A 20,589-nucleotide genomic window follows, 5' to 3' on the forward strand; every position below is an offset into this window, starting at 1 on the left:
AAAACACTCAAATAAAACTCAAATTGTATTCATCAAATTGTACAATCTGTGTTTATTTTGATATTAAAATGTATACTATTTATACTATTTTGTCTAAATAAGTTAAAACTTAAAATCAGTCATTTTACATTCTGCAAGTGAATATTGTGAATATAGTATGAAAAGTGGAAAATTTGTAAAGATTACATTTAAAGGTAATATTTTTTTAATAACAAAAAATGACCATACATTTTTGTTCTAATCAGTCGCCATCATGAGGCATCATAAAGGCGGCCGCACACCGGACGCGCAGCTCAGCGCCGCGCCGCGCCACGTCTAGGACAACTGTCACCTGAAAATCCGATAACATCAGCAATTTTCTGATTTCTGTAAATAAATATAAAACTAAATGTATATTGCAGCACAGGGTGAGGTCCGTATATACATTAACTACGATTTGAGACACATACATGTAAATTTAATATAAAACTATGTAAATGGCGCTCTGTGGCGCGGCAGGACTTTGAACACGGTCCTGAGCCGCCGCGGACAGACGCCGAAAGGTGCCGCCGGTGTGTGTACTCTCATAGAGAATAATGTGTTCGAATTTAAAAGACGTGGCGCTACGCGGCGCGCCGCCGAGCTGCGCGTCCGGTGTGCGACCCCCTTAAGGCATCTTGTCAGTTGATTATTTTAATTTCATTATAGATTTCTTGATCTGAAATCCAAATCAGCAGTTGTATTTTAAACATCACTTAAGATATATTTTGCCTCCTCAAATCACCAATTGCCCCAAAAAATGAATGACTTCCTGTCAATTTGTTGGTTGCTACCCACTGTCAGTGTGAACGGGCCGTCAGAAAGGACGTGTTTTAAATGAACTGATGTGTGTTTGTTTCAGTGCTGTGTTTCCCTGGACCAACCTGTTGGTTGTGGTCGTGGAGCTGGAAGGTTCGGAACAGGAAGCTTTGGACCTGGTTCCTTTAGTGACCAACGCGGTCCTGGAGGAGCACTACCTGATCGTGGGAGTGGTGGTCGTGGTGGACATCGGCGTCATTCCCATCAACTCTCGCGGAGAGAAGCAGAGGATGCACCTGCGAGACGGCTTTCTGGCCGACCAGTTGGACCCCATCTACGTGGCATATAACATGTAGCATGAGTGTACGCGTGGATGCTGTCGCCTGTATGTTTGCGTGCGCGTGTTTTGCCGACTGACGGTGACCGGTTGGGCGATCTTCAGCGAATGAACACTTACTGGGAGAAACTTAGAGATGCGTTGACAAAGCCAAACGGAAACTCTGATTGGCGGAAGGATTCTGTCTCCTGATGGGAAGAAGAATCGCCTCTGCTTCTGCTTGTGTGCGTGTCGCTTTTTCACGTGAGGTGTTGCGACATCATTCATTTTTATTCCACCCTACTATGAGCGAAGGGTATTTTTAAATATCTGCATACTGTGGCGAAATGTGCATTTTAAGTTTCCCAATGATTTGGAGTAACTCGTTGAAAGTACACGTGATATCAGACACTCTGGACGCCATTTCTGTTTGTTTGTTTAAAAAAAAAAAGGTAAAACGACAACTTAAAGTTACATTTGTACGCACGTCGCAGCCGTCCTTCAGCAATTTGCCGGTTTCGTTTTTCAACCTTTGTAAATGTTCTCGAGCAGCAGGAAGCAAAAAAGAAGAAAAAACATCCCCTGCTTTTTCGATTCCTCCATGTTTAATATCATTGTACAAAACTGAAGGTGAACACAAAGTCGGTTGATATTGTGTAATTATGTACAGATAATAGTTCTTATTTATTTTGCTCTTTTTAGAATTGGTGAGCGAAGACATTTGGAAATGTTTTCCTCATTAAATAATATTGCTGATATAAAACATTGTATCATCTTGAGTGAGTAGTATCACATCAAGTCTATGTAAAAATATAAATATACATACAAATATATATAAAAAAAAGAAATATATATATAAAATAAGATCTACGAATCACCAATGAAACATTTCTAATGCAGTACTTCCCACTTGCATGGTGTCTGTTGTAGAAAGAATCAACTGACCGATCGAACGTTACCCACACGTTTAATAATAAAAATTCAAACTCATAGGACTTTCAAGATGATGTCAAATGTGCGTGAACAAACGCTTCGGTTTTTCTAATTGAAACTAAAACGCTACACCCTTACTGAGAGAAAACGAACCCTAAAAATGTGCCTGGAATTTTGTTTACATTTGCTTTACGACTCAAATCTTCACCGCAATTTGTTCCGCTGTGGTTTTTTATTTGCTTGAATTGACTTTTTAACTTGTTTTTTTATCGTTTTTCTGTGTGATTTCATTATTATTTATTGACACAAGCTTTTTACACATGCATTTTTGTTTACCGCTCAAACATCAACGAAGTGTTTTGATTTATAATGCATCAATCAGACTGTCACAAGGACTTATTTCAAGGAGGTATTTCCATGAATCATTTACGTTAATGACTCGCAGTTTACTTTCAACCCCAATCAGCTCACGTGAAATGGATTAAGCTCTTGTTTTAAATCGGTTTACGTGGGAAATACATGCTAAATGAATGCCGGCACATTGTTGGCACTTGCAATATGGGCAAAGCATGAAACACGACCGACTGGCTATAATAATGCAAACAAAAGTGAACCATGACGTTATTTTACCATTGTACCAGCTGCATTAAAAGAGACGTGTTTTCTGAACTTAGTGCTGGCAATCCGTTAAATCGCCATGACAAAACTGAGTATTCAGGATTTTCTTCTTTTCTTTGCCACATCCTGCCTCACCAGGCAGACGTCAGATGAAAATCGTGGAGATCTACTGCAATCAGATATCAGCACTCTGGCCTCATTGAGGCCTTAGTTTTAATGCAAACTTTTATTTGATTTTTTTGGAAACGGTGTCATAGACGTCAATACTGTGTATGGGAACTGAGTTTACACTTGTTCAGAGAGTGACGATGCAATGTTTTTTTTCTTGTTTTTTCTCTCGTCTGTTTGTTTTTAAAAAATGAAGGAAAGAAGTCTTAACCCGTTCAGAAGCTTTAGTGTTGCCTTTCCCATACAAGCAGAAACGTTTCCCCATTTAAAAAAAAGAAAGAAATGTGCACATAACTTTCAATCTGTGAAGTTATTTCCCTTTTTTTTTGTTGGAAATCTGGACTTACGTGAGAGAGTCTGCATGGTGTATGTAAATATTGTTGGTTAGAGAAAAAAAAGACAAAAAACAAAATTTATTTTGTATGGTGCAGGTGTGTTTGAAATTCTGTTTTGTACACATGATTAAAAGTATTAAATGACACTTTTATAGAAGCCTGCTTTGGCCTACATTCACAAAATATGGTGCAATAAAGTGCTTTGATTGGTAAATTTGTCATTTTTAAATTTGAAAAAGAGCAAAAATAACACCGGTTGATATGTTTTATTTATACATAGTACTGTTACATAATGTAATGCAAGAAAGGGGAAAACGTTTACACCACATTAATTCGTATGCACATGAAAGACAGGTGTTTGTTTACCAGACTTCTCGCTGGGTGTCGGAAATTCTCAGTAGTCATTACTCTGTCCGCATAAATATAAATTAAAAATACATTTCAAAAAGGGTTACTTGCAATTACAAAGTGGTGTCAAATTACCCTAGAAAACAAAAAAGGAGACATACTGCATCACTGATGATTAACGTAGAGTCCAAAATAAGGTTCACACAACCTGGTTTCATGCACACTGGAATGGAACAAATTACCGTTATATCACAAATATTTTTTTTTTTCCTTTACAGTTCGACTTTATCAAATACATAGTTAATGCGCTCATGAAATGTACATATGCTAACGTGCAAACGTCATCAGTCACGGTTAGCGGCAAACAGTTATTTACATGTAGTGCAACAGTGAGGTTGGGAAGGGAGCGAGAGAGAGAAAGAGAAACAGGCCAGGACAGAAACCTGGATGTATTAGACGTGATTTAAGACGCATCCAGAACTTCAGAGAGAGACCGAATACAGGTGCACGCACATATGGATCTGTGCAAAAACACTAAAGAAGGACCTCACGTTCCCCTACATCCTTCAGCTGATTGATTCTCCTTCCCAAAAGCACTGTAGAAACATTGCTTTTGGGAAACGCAGCCCTATGGTCGACATCTCAAAAACTCTCTAAAGATAGATCTTACCTCATTTTTACTTAATTTTTGTTATTGCAATATTTAAAAGGACAATAATTCACCTAAATTTTGTCATTTATTCAGCCTCATGTCATTCCATACGCGTTTAACTGAAAAATATAAAATGAGATGTTTAAGTGTCCAAGCTGCTCTTTTCTATAAAGTGAAAGTGGATGGAGACCAAGTCAAGCCATTTACTTTCGTTGAGCAGCACATAAGAGGTTTGGAACAACTTGAAGGCGAGTAAATTATGGTTGAATTTAAATGTAAACTATCCTTTTAACTTCTCCCTCAGGTCAGAAAGTGCCATGAAAAGTCATCCTCGATGATAAAACCCTAAAGCGATCATTTCTGATTGTTTCATTTACTCTGATCTCTGTACAATCTTAAGGATCTTGACATGAAATCATCAGGTTTTGTTCACACTTATGAACCTCACTAAAGATCCCACTTGGCAAACATTTAGTACACTTAAGCTACCGCAATGGACCCCAAAATTAGCACATAATTTAGTTTTTTGTGTGTTTTTTGTTAAAAATTTAAAGTTCTATTTTAAAGTGTGACCATGAAATGTGCATATTGATTAATGGAAGATTGTATCATTCAGACAGACATGACCTGCCATCTTTAAACCCTGTTCCCCAAAAAAGACATCACAACCACTGATAAAACCAACCGTCGAGTTTAAAAGCACCAACTTCACTCAATGCAGGAGGCAGACATGATTCGCTCATATAAAAATTCAAATATCTACATAGCTTCAGATTAAGTTGTTTAAAAAGATTACTAGTACTTCACATTTCAGCTAGTCTGTATGCAAGCAAGGCTGATTTCCGTCGTACAGCAAATAAAAGGGTAAAAAAAAGAAGGATATGTAAAGAGATACCGTTAAAATCCAAACAAAAAACCCATCTCTACGAGGAATACGTGAAATCCCGTGCTCACTTGTCCTGTTAGCGTCCACCGCAACTCAGTAAAATGTCCAGGTAAGTGTCTTTAGGAGCTGGGGTTTAAAATGCTGGCTAAAAATCAAGAATCCATGATCTATCCAATAGCGTGGCTTGCAGATGGGTGGAGTCGAGAGGAGGGGCGTGGCCAGCTCATCTCTTCCGGCGACAGGTACGTTTGTGATCCGCGTGCCAGTGCTCCTGCTGACATTTGATGGAGCAGTACGACGTGTTCCAGCAGCAGTGGTACATCGCCTCTTCTTCACAGTTATAACACTGAAAAATAAAATAAAGAGGATACTGAGATGCAAAGAGTTGCCAAGAAATGAATTCCTGGTTCAACATTCATATTGGTGCATTTCCTAATGAAACAGGACGTTTGGGTTGGACATAATCAAAGTGCTTTTCCCTTTCAAAAAAAAGTAAATCAGTTTAAATTTACATCATAGCAATCATCACGATTGGCTAAATTTAAGTCTGTTGAAGGAGGAGGGATATTTTCATTCTAGAGAGCATTTGATTGGACAAGAATCTGTGTGGTGCAGAATGAGTCATCAATATCTTTGGTTTGTTTTCCCAGAAGGACTAAATTGTGTGTTAGTCTGAGTTTCTCACTGTTTAGGAGCACAGCCTCAAAGCGTATGTGGACTAAAAGGCACAAAATTCTCATTTTGATTATGGTTAGAACTGGGGTGAGCGGTATGACCTAAATCTTGTATCACAAGATGAGTAATTTCACAATATGTTATAGTTATTTTTGCTAGAAATAAGTTTTACAGTACCAAGTAACAATTTGTTGAATTAATGTAAGGAAAAAGTTAAATTTTAATTTTAAAGTAAAATTATATAAAATAAGAACAAATCTACAAAATCACATGCAATAGGACAAATAAATGCAACAAGTTTGTTTTTCAAGTAGGTCTTGTGAATTAAATATACAGTGATTTTTATTAAAGCTACAAAAGTTATTAAAATCAAGACTGAGTGATTCTATCTTTTTCTTTTGTTGATTGATAACATAGAAAGCATCAGGTATTTTAGGCTGCAGACCTAATGCACAGATTTAATGTGTTAAACAACCGATTTTCCCAACTGCTAACGTTCACTTGAGATATAACCATAACCAATAGTGTTTGCGTACCGGTAAATACTCGCCAAGACGGATTTTATAACATCATTGTGTGTTTTCGACAGTTCTAGCGTGAAACGACGGTAGTCGCGCGCTCTGACAGGCGGTAAAGCGCGCGCGCGCACGGGAAGTTAAACGTGCGAGTGCCGAAAGTTCTTTTTCGGAACATATAGCAGTGTTAACGCTTTTTTAAATAACTATTTTTAATATCAAGCACATACCCCTCTTTATTTTCTTATACATTGGTATTTCTTTATCGCTCGAACGCCCTTGCTTCCAATGAAAGATGGACGGATATTTATGCAAACATACGTGCGATTGAGACTTTATATTATCAGCACGCAATATCACATCGCAGTGTTAACAGTAACATTGCACCACCAACAAAAGATAAGGTTCCAGGGAAGGGACACGATCTACTGGACAACATCGTTTGAACCCAAACACAAGGTAACAAAATGCGCGGGTGCTGGTAGTTTCTCAATAGCCTCATTATTCAGGTTAACCAACTAAACCCGACTCTTCATCTACAGAATAACAACACAGTATTGATTTAGTCAGGCAGTAATTGATCTTCATTTCCTAACTCTGCCCTCAGAGCTGAAACATTTCCCAGAAGAGAATTTTGAAGCTCAGGTGTATAATATGCTGAAGAACCATTTCTCGTCTCCTAGCCACAGGTAGAAGCTATAAATAGACTGTAAATACAAGGCGGGCAAATTAGGACTTCTGGGGAAAACAAGTTCTAAGACGAAAAATAATTACGTTCACATACTGATGCCAGGAGGAAATGCTCTTCAACAGATCATGATAACTTTGCCTGATTCAAACACTCAGGACTATTTTTTTTATTAATTAGCTCGCATAATGCATTCAAAATCTGGTGGAACATAAGCTTATAAATCATAAAAAATGTTTTAAACTAAAACCATATTGTAACTGATCAGTAACTTCTCAGCTTTTGAATATTGCAGTTATCATTACTATATTTATTACCCCCTTTTATTAATTAAAAAGTCAGGAAATTCTTTGGAATTTCAAATTTTACTTGAACTACAGAAAAACCACTGTGATGCAAGTCTGTTAAAAAACCTACATATTAATTTTCCAACAAAACAACATCAATATTACTCTGGAATGTTTTTTTAATTTTAATTTTTGCATAACTTTCACTTTCAGATGAAAAAGATGACCATATTCATGTTTCTCAATAAAATATAAAACAGGCTAAATATATTTGACAAAAGTATTTGAGACAAATCTAACTAACTAGTCTGAACAACATAATTTAAAACCTCTGGCAAAAAAAAATAATAAATTGGCCCAGTTGCAAAAGGTGTACTTTCTTTTATTTTTATGGTTATATCTTTTAAAATATTTTAAAAAAAAATTAAATAAAAGGCATGGTTTTTTAAAAAGGGACCCACACTTTTAAAATGTGTCCAGAATATCAAACTCATTTAATTTTTAATGTATCTCTTTCGGGTGAAAACAGACTCAAAAGCATTATTGCATTTTTGACTATTTGGTGGTTTTAACGGTTTGTATGAAACCAAAAGATGTTCTGAAGGTTCACTCACCCACTGCTTCTTCTTGGTCTGGGAAAGAAGTTGTTTATGCTGAGCTACCATCTTCTTCATCTCCTCCATGAGCTCCTCTTTGCACTTCTCCTTCACCTGTTTGCACTTTCTCTCCATCTCAGCCTGCGTGCTGGACACCGCTTTGTTCACCGCCTGCCGTTTCTCCTCTTCCATCTCCCCTCGCAACTGTAAGGACGACCACATTGCTGAGTTTGCTGCGATTTTCCCCCCCTTTCCACCAACAGTGTGGCTTTCTTGGAGGAAAAGGGGTATCTTTAAATCTGGCCACAAGAGGGAGCCAAATGCAAGTCTGAAATGAAAAAACCTTCCTCACCTTGTCCAGAGCCTCTTTCAGGACGCGTTCGGTCTCCCGCTTGTTCTCCGCTTTCATCATTTCTTTAACGTCGCTGAAGATCTTGGTGTATTTGTCGTGGCACATGTTTTGGCAGTTGCCCTCGTTGAGCGTCTGTGTGCCTCGGTGTACCATGCGGGCGGCCGGTGAGGAGGAGGAGGAAGGCGAGCCGGACTTCTTGGTCTGGGTGTAGACGGACATACGCTCCGGCTGATGTGGAACAGCTGTTGGGATCTCTTGGCTGGAGCTGACGGCTTCCATCTCGGGCTCTGGTTCCTGATATAACAGCAAGGAGATGGTAAAGGATAACATGAACTCAATGCCACATCTCACTCAATAAACATGATGCATTACAAACCTCTTCTTTGGGCTCTGCGACTTGGGAACGGCGGCTCTTTTTAGCTTTGGGCTCCTGGTTGCCTTTTGACTGCTGTAAAGATCAGAACAAGATACCAAATAAAGCAAATGTGAATTCGGCACATTGTGAATTTTGACATTTCTGTGCCACCAAAGTTCTAACCTGCTCGTTGGATGTGGAAGAGATGCTTGACTCCGCCTCTTCCTGTCTGTCTTCTTGTCTTTCGTGCCTCTCCGACCGGTCATGCTTCTCTTCCGGCTTCCCCTTCCAGGTTCGGCCCTCCCTCACGAAGCGCTGGTGGAGCTCCAGCTCATCACATGCCTTTTTCCAGCCCGAGCTGCGCTTCACCTGCAGCTGCTGCACACTGACCGTGATCTCCTGGATGTTGTCAGAAGGAATCCATGCCCTGCAGCGAGACAGACACGAGCCTGCTAGTTTCACAAGATGGTTTCTCCACATACAGATTTACACCAGGTCTACACTTGTGTACACACAAAAGCCCAAAAATATAAATACATGGGGTTGTGAAATTATAATAAAAAACTACTTAAAATCACACTTAAAGCTGCAGTCGGCAAGATTGTTTTGATCATATTCACTGAAACCGACACTATGCTCCGACAGAACAACATAAATCAGCCGATTTTAGAAAAAAACCTGCGCTTCTACCGCCCCCTGGAGACTGTTATTTGTTTTGCAAAAATCCACTGCTCCCGGTTCTTCTGGTCCAATCAGCGCAGGGCTGTGTGAGATCTGACTGTCAATCACAGTTTGTGCACACGCCACAGATCCCCCTCCCCCGCGCACGTTACAATATCACATGCACACGCCTGAAGTTCGCAGCTTCCAATTCCTCGGTTATTGCTATCTATGGGTAGATTAGCCAGGGCAGCCTACCTCCGAGTCCATGGTGTTGATCGATGCTGAAGAGACGGACGCGTTCACAGAAAATCTGGTGCACACGCACTGACGAGCACGAACTCGATGAGAGGGTGCTCGCTGGTAGTGGGGGAGGGGCATGAGGGTTGTAAATATTCAACATTTTGGCTAAGTCGACCCAATCTGCCAGACTTGCCGACTGCAGCTTTAATTAGCAAATAATTAATCAGATAAATAAAAAAAAAAGATTAATTAAATAATAATATTTATTATAATAATTGCTATAAATAATAAATGTTATAACTTAAAATCATACATTTAGTTAAGCCTTAAATCTCCAAATTATCATACATATATAAAGGTTAAAATAATTAGAATTTATAAATTATAACTTGCATTAAACATCAATAGAAATTTAATCTAATTGTTTTCAACACTGTATGAACAGAATTTTGTTTACATGAACCAAAGTAATATCAATATTTACCTACATAGTTTACTAAAACGTTCTAATATTTGAAACATAGTCACTTCTGTGAAGATTGTGAATAATGACGCAAACAAATCCATGAATCAATTTTGAATTGATTTAATGAAATGGACAATTTGAACTCTTTACTTACCAGTGCTATTAGAACATCCTAATGAGCATCACAAGTCATAAGACAAGGGATGATAGCAAAACTAGTCTATCTTAGTAAACTTAAATAAAAAAACTTTTTACACATTAAGGCCTGGTTTCACACTCAGGGCTCAGACTAAGCCAAAATTAGGTCTAAGTTCAATTAGGATATTTAAGTAGCTTTTATAAACATGCCTTTGAAAGAAAAACTACTGGTGTGCATCTTGAGATAAAACAATGGCACTGACGTATTTTAAGATCAGTTAACCTGAGGCTCACCTTTGATGCTGGTGACCAAAGAACCGAACGTCCACCTGGTTTCCCTCCCTCTTCATCACCTTTGCAGGCCAGTAACCAAAGCCCTTCATCCTGGCCCACACCAGCTCATGATTCGGACTCTGATCACAGACAAACATTGTTTTATACACTCACAAATCACACAGAAATCTGCAGAAATGAGTGTGTGTCTGTGCTTACACAAGGGAAACAGAACCAGTTGTCGGGTCGTGCATTCGAGAGATAGAAGCAGTGTCTGCACAACATTAACTCGTTCAGCTGGAACAAACAAATAATTGCACAATTCATTGTTCATAAAGGGTACAAAATCGTGCTTAAACAAGCTTAAAATTACAACTGTTTGCTCAGTCTGACCTCGTGGCATGTGTCGTTGTAAAGAAGTCTCGCAATTTCCGTCTGATCGCTGTTGACTGTTGACAGAGAATGTGGAATTGGTTAAGTTGACACTAGAGTTCTGTCATAAATCACACTGATGACTGCGGTACAGAAGAACTCACCTCCGTGCAGAATGGCTGTGTTGTGAACTATAAGCTGAGCGTCGGCCCTGAACTCCTCAAAGCTCTTGTACTTCCCCTCTGAGATGTTCTGTAGGGGAACAGAAGACACATGAGAACGTGCCGAGGCTGATGGAACATGTTTCTACTAGTGTACCTCTTGTATGTTCTCCACATCCAGAGGTGTGTGGATCAGTCTTCTGTACACGGGTTGCTTTGTTTCCTTTCCTTTCTTGTGCAGGTCCACAGCCTGAAAGAAGAAATCTGCTTCACATCTCAACAGAAAAATGAATGTAGAGAAAAAGCTTCATTTCTACGTGATTTAGTGTGAAAAAGTATGAAGCAAAACTGTGAAACGCACCCTTTCCTTCATGCGTCCAAGAATGAACTTCAGGTATGTCATCATTTCCTGTTTGTTCAAATTCTTCCTTTTACTGCCCTGTTAGTAAACATCACCACAAGAAACGATGACTCATTAACCACATAATTATTTATGTTTACTTACTTTAAAAATGCATTTGGGCGTTTAACAGTCACAAAACCAACACAATATTGTGTATGCACAATATTGTTTCCATGGGCACTTCAAAATACTGTGAACAAGCCTAGATACCATATTAGCATAATTGTTTTAATTTCTCTGAACTTAGAGTAGCTTAATTTCCATCAACGAGTCAAGATTCAGAACGTTCTTCTAATGCAACCCTAGAAACTTTTACTTTCAGCCTGCGAACCTCAGTCAAGTTAGATTTTTGCTCTTTTGTTGTAAAAAGTTTGGCCACATCCGTTCTGTACCCACCCTGCAGATGCCGCACTGCCAGTGGGAGGTTGAGTCCCGTGGCCGGTGGTCTTCAGACAAACAACGGAGGTGGTAGACTCGGAAACAGCCGTCACACTCCATCACGTCTCCGGGAAGGTGACACTCAAAGCAGTACCAGTCGTGACTTTCTGCTTCCCAGTCCTGAAACACACACAAGTATAGTAATGCACATCCCCGCCCACCTGGGCCACCACCAAGCTCCCGGGAACAACACCACTGATCCAGGAAAGCTTTGTCCTGCAAATAACCTGCAAATACAATCTTGGGAAATAGATTTAAGATCAGCCCTCTTACTTTGAAATGCTTTTAAGATGTAGACTCTGGGGTTTCTGTCAAATTAGTGACCAGAGCCCTGAGAGGCAAATAGTAATAGTAATAGTAATAAATAATAAATATGTAGTCTAGGTAAAATCACTAGAAACATTACTTTCACATTCATTATATACAAGTATGTATATTAATCAAGTTTGAAGCCGAGAAAATGCAGAGTATGAGAGCTGTTCTTATATGATTATCAGTAAAGGACAGAGAGAGCAAAAGTATAAAACCCCACTAATTAGTTATAATAAAGAAACAATCAATCAAAAGATTGTAGGTGTATATGTTTATATTATGAGAGGAACACAAGCATGTTACATTTTTACTTTTTGGATCCATTTAAATGGCCATTTTTTCATGTTTTTACAATGCTTCTGAACAATACGTGTAGTAGTAAAGACTTAAAGCCTGTTCTACATGGATTAAACACTTTCAAAGACTAAGAAAGCTACAGATTTAAAACAAAGAAAATAGCACTATATACTTTCAATCAAATGGCCATTTAAATCAAACCTCGAATATGACAAAATATTCTTTGAATGAAACGGTGAGCAATCACATTCTCACATGCCACGATCACATCCACCATGTGTTAACACTATCCTCTAAAAATATCATCCATCTATAGTACATTTCTCAAAACACACCAACACACACCAGAGACAATCCACCATTTTCACTGATCTGGTTACAGAACAAAATCTCAAGGTTTTACTTTGGAAAATGCTGGTACTGTCTACAAATCGTTTTTTTATTCTTACCTTTAAAATGGGGCTAAACCAGTGTAAGATGTTAACAGGGGTTTAAAGCAAAAATGCCAAAAAAAAATCACCTTAATGCATAATATTTAAAAATATGAGTTAATTTAATTTTACAGGTAATAGATTTCCATCCTGAAAAGGAAAAGCTAACTTCTGACACTGGTCTTAGCCCTAGTAAACAGCTCAGCAAACACAGGTCTAACTGGTTCTGACATTGAACTGGTCTTGACATTGACATAAAAATCTCGCAAAAACAAAATCTTGATTTGTAAAACATGTAAGATTAATATGTGAAGCATACGCACATCTTGAAAAAGAGCATCAGTAGGCAAAGAGGGCTAGAGAAGAGAGAAATCACTAAAAATGAGCATTCATTGGCAAAACAAGGCGCACAAAACCTCACACAGAACAGCACTGAAGTGACATAAAGCTTGTTGATGCCAGTATAGCCGCAGATACCAGTATAAAAAGTGCGTATTATCATAATATTTAGATTGATACTTAAATAGAATGATTCAGATTTCATGGAAAGTTTCAGATTTGGAGGCAAAAGTCTAAAGGCCACATAGAAGCTTCTTTCAGTTCAGTTGCTGTCCCATGCGCAGGTTACACATACTATTAACTAAAGGGCAGATTATGTTGTTAATTAAAGAAATCACAGCAACTGGACGTGAACATACCTTGCTTCCTTCTGACATCTGCTCCTGCGATTGCAAGTGATCCAAAAAACATTGTTTAAAATCCTAATCTGAGAGCTGGGATTGGCTGAAACTAACCACAGGCGCTCCGTGTTAGGGACTCGCAGGTGGGTGTTTGGTGTGAGAAGTACCGGAATTCAGCAGTTACAACATGAACATTAATAACACTGCTATCATATTCATAAATATGCTTTTTTTTACATTCACTAACATTCAAAAATTTGGGGTCAGTAAGATTATGTTTTTTAAAGCCGCTTATTATGCTCCAAAACTTCATTTATTTGGTCAAAAATACAGTCAAAATAGTAATAATGTGAAATATTACAACAATTTCAAATAACTTGTCTATTTTAAAATATTTAAAACATTCCTGTGGTGAGGTGACTTAATTTTCAGCATCATTACTCCAGTCTTCAGTGTCACATGATCCTTCAGAAATCATTCTAATACACTGATCTGGTGCTCAAAGAACATTTTCTATTTTTATCAATGTTAAAACAGTTTTGCTACTTAATATTTCGCATGTTAATATAATATATAACATGTCTTCTGGATTATTTGATGTATAAAAAGTTCAAAAGAACTGCATTTATTGGGAAAAAAATGTTTAACAATGTAAATGTCTTTACTGTCACATTTGATAAAATGTAATTAATTTCTTTATTTTAAAAAATTACTGACCCAAACTTTTGAACGGTAGTGTGCATGTAGTCTTTCATGCAAAAAAAAAGCCAAGACTTGGGTTTTTTTTTTAATGAAGACGACACGTATGGCTGATGAAGACTGGGATGAATGCATCTATTCCTATCTGTAAGCCATTCCCCAAAAACAAACAGTGCTTCTTCCTTCAAACATGCTCTCTCACACAGCAGAGGAATGTCTCTATGTGCTGGTGAAGGCACTGAAACATCTGCATCTACCATTACAAGTGCATATGGAGGAAGTTTACAGCTGAAAACTCACTATTGAACATTAAAGTCATGAACTTTATCAACTGATTTTTTGGTCCATATAAGCTAAGCAACTAATCAAATATTTGCTGATGGACTTCAGAGGTTCATGACTGTGTTGGAGCCAGCAGCGTATCTACATTTTGAGCTCTTTATTTCATTTGATTAATGCGTAGTAAAACCAAGCCATGTTTACCTTTCGCATTTTTATCTAAGAGGCATGTAGATAAAAGTATGTTGTTTAAAATAGACATGCTCTGGTATATGTCTCACCATCTCGTCTCCTGGGAGCCAGTATCCCTCTTGTTCGATCCCGGCTTTGGAGCCTTTGCAGCCGACGGTGAGCGTCTCCACCACCAGACCGTCTTTCACAGCCAGAACCAGCTGCCTGGCCGTTTCTTTAGGGTGCATCCCATACACACGACTTAAATATCTGCATGAAAACAAGGCCATCTCTTAAGATATTTTAAATTAATGCATAAAAGGTATAGGTCGCCCAAAAATGAAAATTCTGTCATCATTTACTCTAGGAGTGTAACGGTTCAAATTACTCACGGTTCGGTTTTTGTATCACGGTTTTAGGGTCACGGTTTCGGTACGGTTCGGTATGTGCTATGTTCAGGGAAAAAAGGACTACTGTCAAATAACAATAAAGAAAATAAGAACAAATAATCAAACTACAAGCAACAGCACAAATAAATACAATAGACCAAAGATACAACTAAAATAAACAGTGCTTTTTTGAGGGTTTTCAGGTAAAGAAATTGCATAATCAAATGTAAAATAGAATAGCATATTTCACTGTATAAATTATGTAGTAATCCTTATTAAAGTTACAAAAGTCAAGAGCAGTGAGTGATTTCCTTGTCTTTTGTTGTTTGATTAACATTGAAAACAGACAGCAGGAATATTAAGCTGCTGTCACTTTAAGACATAAAGCACTGATCCAATACACTGATGCTGAACACATGCGTCGTCTTTCTCGACTGTTTACGTTCACTTAAGACATAATCGACTATATTTGCTAGGAATAGGATACTCGACAAGACGGGCACGTTGACATCATTTTTGTGTGAATTTGTCCGTTCAAACACAAGATTTTTCACAAAGAACTCAATATTTGTGTGCTGCCTGATGCAAGGTTCAGATGAGTGCGCACTTTCGCGTCTTCTTGCGCTTGAATGTTTAAATTGACTGGTCATATTAGGGCATACAGCACTCGCATTGAACAAAGTTTACAAAGAGTGACTGTTTTGTCACTATTTTGTAAAGTATTGGGAAGCCAGAATGTGTATCCATCAACAGAAACATACATTAGCCGAACTCTGTCTGTCTGTTTTACACATTATTTTCAACAAACCATATTATATATGCGTCGTCAGATTTGAGATGAACCGCGGTGCAAGTGCTTGCTGAACCGTGGGTGGAGAACGGTATGGTTTGATTTTTTACCGAGAACCGTTACACCCCTAATTTACTCACCCTAAAGTTGTTCCAAACCTGTATAAAATGTCTTTGTTCTTTGTATTTTTAAGAACAGTTGTCGGGCACCATTGACTTTTATAGGATTGTTTTCCCATACTGTGGAAGTCAATGGTGCCCTACAACTGTTTGGTTACAAACATTCTTCAAAATATCTTCTTTTGTATTCAGCAGAAGAAAGAAATTCATACAGGTTTGGAACAACTTGAGGGTGAGTAAATGAGGACAGAATTTTCATGTTTGGGTGAACTATCCCTTTAAAATGCGATAGTGTTATTAAAGGGAGTCGAGTTAAAGCAATTACTTTGAGATTCTGTCCATGTTTGCGATTTGTTTCTGATTGCGGATGACTTCAATGGCCGACCAGACATACTGAACCACCTTAGGGTCCGCTTGCCTCTTCTTCACCACCCTTGACATTGTGGCCAGTTCCAACCTAGGACGAATACCAAAACCCTTGAACAAAAACTCACGCTTCCCACAATAAACAAAGTACTGGCTTAAGAGCCTAGGTGCTTGCATATAAGCAAAATGTTAATATTTGTTAGTCATATCAGAGAGAGCATTAAATTGCACCATTTCTCTAAACGGTGCCATCTCATGAATGATTACCCTTTTCATCGTTGTGGACAAACGATAGATCTTCTCAGAAAATGGCACCAAAATAAACATAACTTCTTCATTAAGTCTCCATCTAAATGGACTCTAAACTCTATGTTCTCTTTATAAAGAGCTCTTGCAAATAACCACGCGTGGTTAAACATTAAGCTTTCTTATAAAACTCCTCAGAACAGTGCTGTTAATGTCGAAGGATATCAAAGTCAACAACAAGAAAATCTAAATATAGTCCTTCCCATCATCATAACAGAACAGCAGAGATTTACAGTCAAAATGACATGTAGAGTGCAAAACCAGTTCTATAAAAAACCTCAATAGTATTCACTCTGCAAACTAAGTGCCCGCAGTATTTTAGGTCTCCATGTGGCATGAGGAACAGATAAAAACGACTGTCACATTTAATGCTGTTGTGCATACTGTAAGTTACAGCTTCTCCATTCAACTGCCAGATGGTTCTGAAACTCCTTCTGTACGCTGCAATTTATTAATGAAAGTGTGTTCTAATGAGTTTCCAGGAATAAGAACAACAAGACACGCTCATTAATTAAATTACGGAAATAACAGTTTTCGAGGTACAAGACATTAATCTAACAATGTTGGAAAGCCTTAGCTGATAAATGTTGTTTCCATTTCAATAAACAAATAATGTCTGGAAAGAACAGACGTAGAATGATATGCAACACCATGACATTATTCATGTGGGGGTAAAAAACTTTTAGCCATTTGCATTTTACAACATTCAAAACTCCACTCAGTTTTCTCATGTCTAGTGCTTTTTGTTGCGGTTAACTGACTCCTATTGGTCTGGATGCATGAAGTTTGAATACTAAATACTGCTGATCACAACACAGCTGTCTATCATATACTTTGTTGTAAAACACCTTGGTCATGCCTGAAACTGTTATATGTAGGTAAAACATTGGGTAAATTCCAACTGGCATTTTTGCATCCTTGAAGGGCACTTTGGGAAGGAGACGCCATTTGTAGGGGCGATCCAAACGAAAGTGAACAACTAATCCCTTCGCGAAGGGCCCAGTCTGTTAGCGAAGGGAGCTAACATGTGTTACCATGCTAAAATGGTCAATTCAAGGAAGTGATTTAATTGTTTATTGTCATGTGACCCAGGGTGGCAAATCCTCACAATTCATTTAGATTTAGATATGGCCGAAGTTTACGTATAAACAATAATTCAAGTTGTTTTGTTGTTATATAGACACATTTTTGTCATGCATTTCATATTTAGTTTAAAAAAGTTTCATAGGCAAGAAATGTTTTTAATGCTTCGTGTTTAATAACTTATAAAGTTAAGAGCAGATCGGGAACACACATATAAAGCATATTTTAAAAACATCATTATAAATGTACATTTATTTGTATACTGTGTGTGGTAAGATTCCATGTGAAGCTAATGAGGAAACTACGTTGTCTTGCTTTGACACAAGTGCCCTGCTCCCTCCAAAGTCCCCACTTCAAGGGCTCTGCCCTTCTGAGTGAGTAGGGCATAGGGATGCTCATTCTGATTGGAATTTACCCATTTGCTGAATTCGGAACCGCATACTAGTGCATTACTCGTACTACTTTTACCATACAGTATCTTTCTATGGCAGAAATACTAAGTAGTATGCGGTTCCGAATTTAGCATTATCATCATCACTACTAGCAACATGGTCATTTGCATGGCTGGTCACGTGACATCAACATAGCAGCACCTATGAAGTGGCGACCCGCTCCATGTACAATCAAAACGCCTTTGTGGAAGACCGATATACTTCTACATTCTTAATCATGCGTATTTTAATTGTATTTATTTATGTGTAGTAAAAAAAAAAAAAAAAGTAACTAAAAATTAGTTAGCAAAATTCACTGAGTGCTTCTTTGATGTCACCAGCGAGACCTGTCGCTTTATTGCGCAATACATTTGCAGAAAGGATGAGAACAGATCGCTTCCTGATCGAATATTACCACAACAACGTTATGTTTTGTAACAATCTTAACTTTTATTCACACTATTACAGTCTACAAATGTTGCCAGTGTTTTTTTAAACCGCCCACAGATGGCTACAGTAGCAACAGCAGCTCATGTGATCCACAGCCCGAGTGCTGGAATGTATGGCGCAAAAGCATTAAGAACACGTTTATATTAACGAAGCGACCAAAATAATGTCATTTCAAAAACCATGATGACTTTAACAGCTGCCTGTCTCATTTATGATCAATCAAATCCAGCGCAAATCCCGCTTTTCGGTCACAGTGCCTAAAAGAAACAACATACGGATGTCTAAGAGTCGCAAAACTACAAACGTTAGGACATCGTAAACGCGCGAGCTGTTTTTGTCACGCGCTTCATATAACCAAACCGCAAGGAATCACTATTAATAATCAAATCAAATTGCAAATGGAGGGAAAACCTTCATCGGTGCCTAGACATTCTTGTTGGTTGGTTGGTTGGTGAGCTACACGGACGCCATGTTGATATCCCTCCCTCGTTTCTAGACAAAACCAACCAGTTGGGAGTGGATTTTTTTGTTCTTCTTTGCCGTGAATGTCATGAAATTGATCCGGTTTATGCGCTTACTTACCGCTGTCCGACAGCTGATCAAACGCCTCGCCGTTCAGTCGCACTTTAGGATGTAACGCAGCGCTGGTTACATTTGTGTTTCCGGAGTTAAATGTCAGAATTGTGGTTGGTTGGAGGAGCCCGGCCACAGTTGAGAGCTCGGAGGGGGTAAACAGACACACAGTACAGGCTGTGGGAGAACTCTAGTGGCAGGACGCAGGAGTTGCGCGCTTTACTTTGCACGTCTCACCTTCAAGCTTTTTTCACTTTTACTTAGCCTAGCCTACTACATTTCCCCCGGTTTCACAGACAAGGTTTAAGTCTAGTCCCAGTTTAAAATGCAAATTTGAGTTTTAACTGAAAGCAACTTGCACTGACATATCTTAAAATATGTCAGTGCCATTGTTTTGTCTCAAGATCGCACACCAGTAATGTTTTCTTTTTCTTTCTAAGGCTCGTTTTTAAAAGCTAGCCTACTTAAATGTCCTAATTAAAACTAAGACCTAATCCTGGCTTAGTCTAAGCCCTGTGTGTGAAACCGGGCCTTATTTTACTAGTTTTTGTATTCATAAATGTAAATTCCCAGTAAAACTTCTCTTTTCTTAACTTTTATATTTGGTAATGATTCATCAGACCTCTGTTAGATACAATGAGCACATCATCTAAAAAATGCATGCATTTATTATTATGATTCTGCAATATTATATGTTTTGAGACTTTGCTGGAACATGTCATCAAATATTAAATGAGCTGTTTCATTTTTCAATTCAGTTTATATTAAGTTTGTTACTGTTAGTGTGGAACATGTCTGAATACAAACTACCTTTATGTTTTCTGGAAACAAACTAAATGAAGTTAAATTAAAAACAAATTAAATAAGATATATTAAATAAACACAAAATAAAAGGTTGCAAATTTAGCCTGCAGAATATCAGGGCTGGCTATGGGCTGGCTAACGAATATAGACTAGAGTAATAGAATGATGAATACTAATAATCTTTCTAAATGTGTCAACTAAATACTACTTTTTTTAATAATAGAAATAAGTTCATAAAATAAGTTTTACTTCAAAACCTTCACATTGAAGGTTACTGTATGCATAAATATGTATTAACCTCACTTTATGTTGTGAATGTTAATTAAAAAGTAATGCTAATAATACTAATAAAGCATCAATTGCAACTCTAAATATATTATAAGAGCTATTTCTTTGGACTGGAGTAAATAGGATGATCAGGTTTTCCCCAAATAATTCTCATTGCCCTTAAAGGGATAGTTCACCCAAAAATAAAAATTCAATCATTTACTCAGCCTCAAGTTGTTATAAACCTGTATGAGTTTCTTTCTTCTGTTGAACACAAAAGAAGATATTTTGTAGAATGTTGGTAACCGAACAGTTGCTGGACCCTATAGTATCCATAGTATTTTAAATTTTTCATATTATGGACGTTAATGGGGGCCAGCAACTGTTCGGTTAGCAACATTGACTTCCATAGTATTTTTAAAAATTCATATTATATAAGTCACTGGGGACCAGCAACTGTTTTTTAACCAACATTCTTCAAAATATC

The 20,589-nt window shown here is 37.9% G+C and overlaps 2 protein-coding genes across 15 annotated transcripts in view; one reads left to right on the top strand and one right to left on the bottom strand.

The window, feature by feature from the left end:
- The window catches only part of dip2ca (disco-interacting protein 2 homolog Ca), a 101,554-nt gene extending 96,876 nt beyond the window's left edge, over positions 1-4,678 (top strand). For all 7 annotated transcript variants that reach the window (XM_082183832.1, XM_082183833.1, XM_082183837.1 and 4 more), the window contains one exon: positions 881-4,678. In XM_082183832.1, the coding sequence (XP_082039958.1) occupies positions 881-1,133 (253 nt within the window). In that variant the 3' untranslated portion in view covers positions 1,134-4,678. The remainder of the gene's footprint in view (positions 1-880) is intronic.
- zmynd11 (zinc finger, MYND-type containing 11) lies at positions 3,399-19,205 on the bottom strand. 8 transcript variants are annotated; one of them, XM_082183844.1, is made up of 17 exons: positions 19,041-19,202; positions 14,917-14,973; positions 14,635-14,794; positions 13,394-13,417; positions 13,019-13,051; positions 11,614-11,775; positions 11,176-11,253; positions 10,972-11,064; positions 10,818-10,905; positions 10,675-10,730; positions 10,501-10,578; positions 10,303-10,421; positions 8,685-8,928; positions 8,523-8,594; positions 8,147-8,440; positions 7,813-7,998; positions 3,399-5,379 (listed from the first exon to the last, which is right to left on the bottom strand). In XM_082183844.1, exons 3-17 carry the CDS (start codon positions 14,770-14,772, stop codon positions 5,257-5,259), a joined length of 1,788 nt encoding a protein of 595 aa, XP_082039970.1. In that variant the 5' UTR covers positions 14,773-14,794; positions 14,917-14,973; positions 19,041-19,202; the 3' UTR covers positions 3,399-5,256. The 8 variants fall into 8 exon arrangements, with proteins under 8 accessions (XP_082039970.1, XP_082039966.1, XP_082039967.1 ...); XM_082183840.1 differs by lacking the exon at positions 14,917-14,973 and adding an exon at positions 16,148-16,279; XM_082183841.1 differs by lacking the exon at positions 14,917-14,973 and adding an exon at positions 16,148-16,279 and having other exon boundaries at positions 8,523-8,591; positions 19,041-19,201.
- Between the last annotated feature and the right edge of the window lie 1,384 nt (positions 19,206-20,589).

Source organism: Leuciscus leuciscus (assembly GCF_965113295.1).
Source record: "Leuciscus leuciscus genome assembly, chromosome: 11".
Lineage (NCBI taxonomy): Eukaryota > Metazoa > Chordata > Actinopteri > Cypriniformes > Leuciscidae > Leuciscus > Leuciscus leuciscus.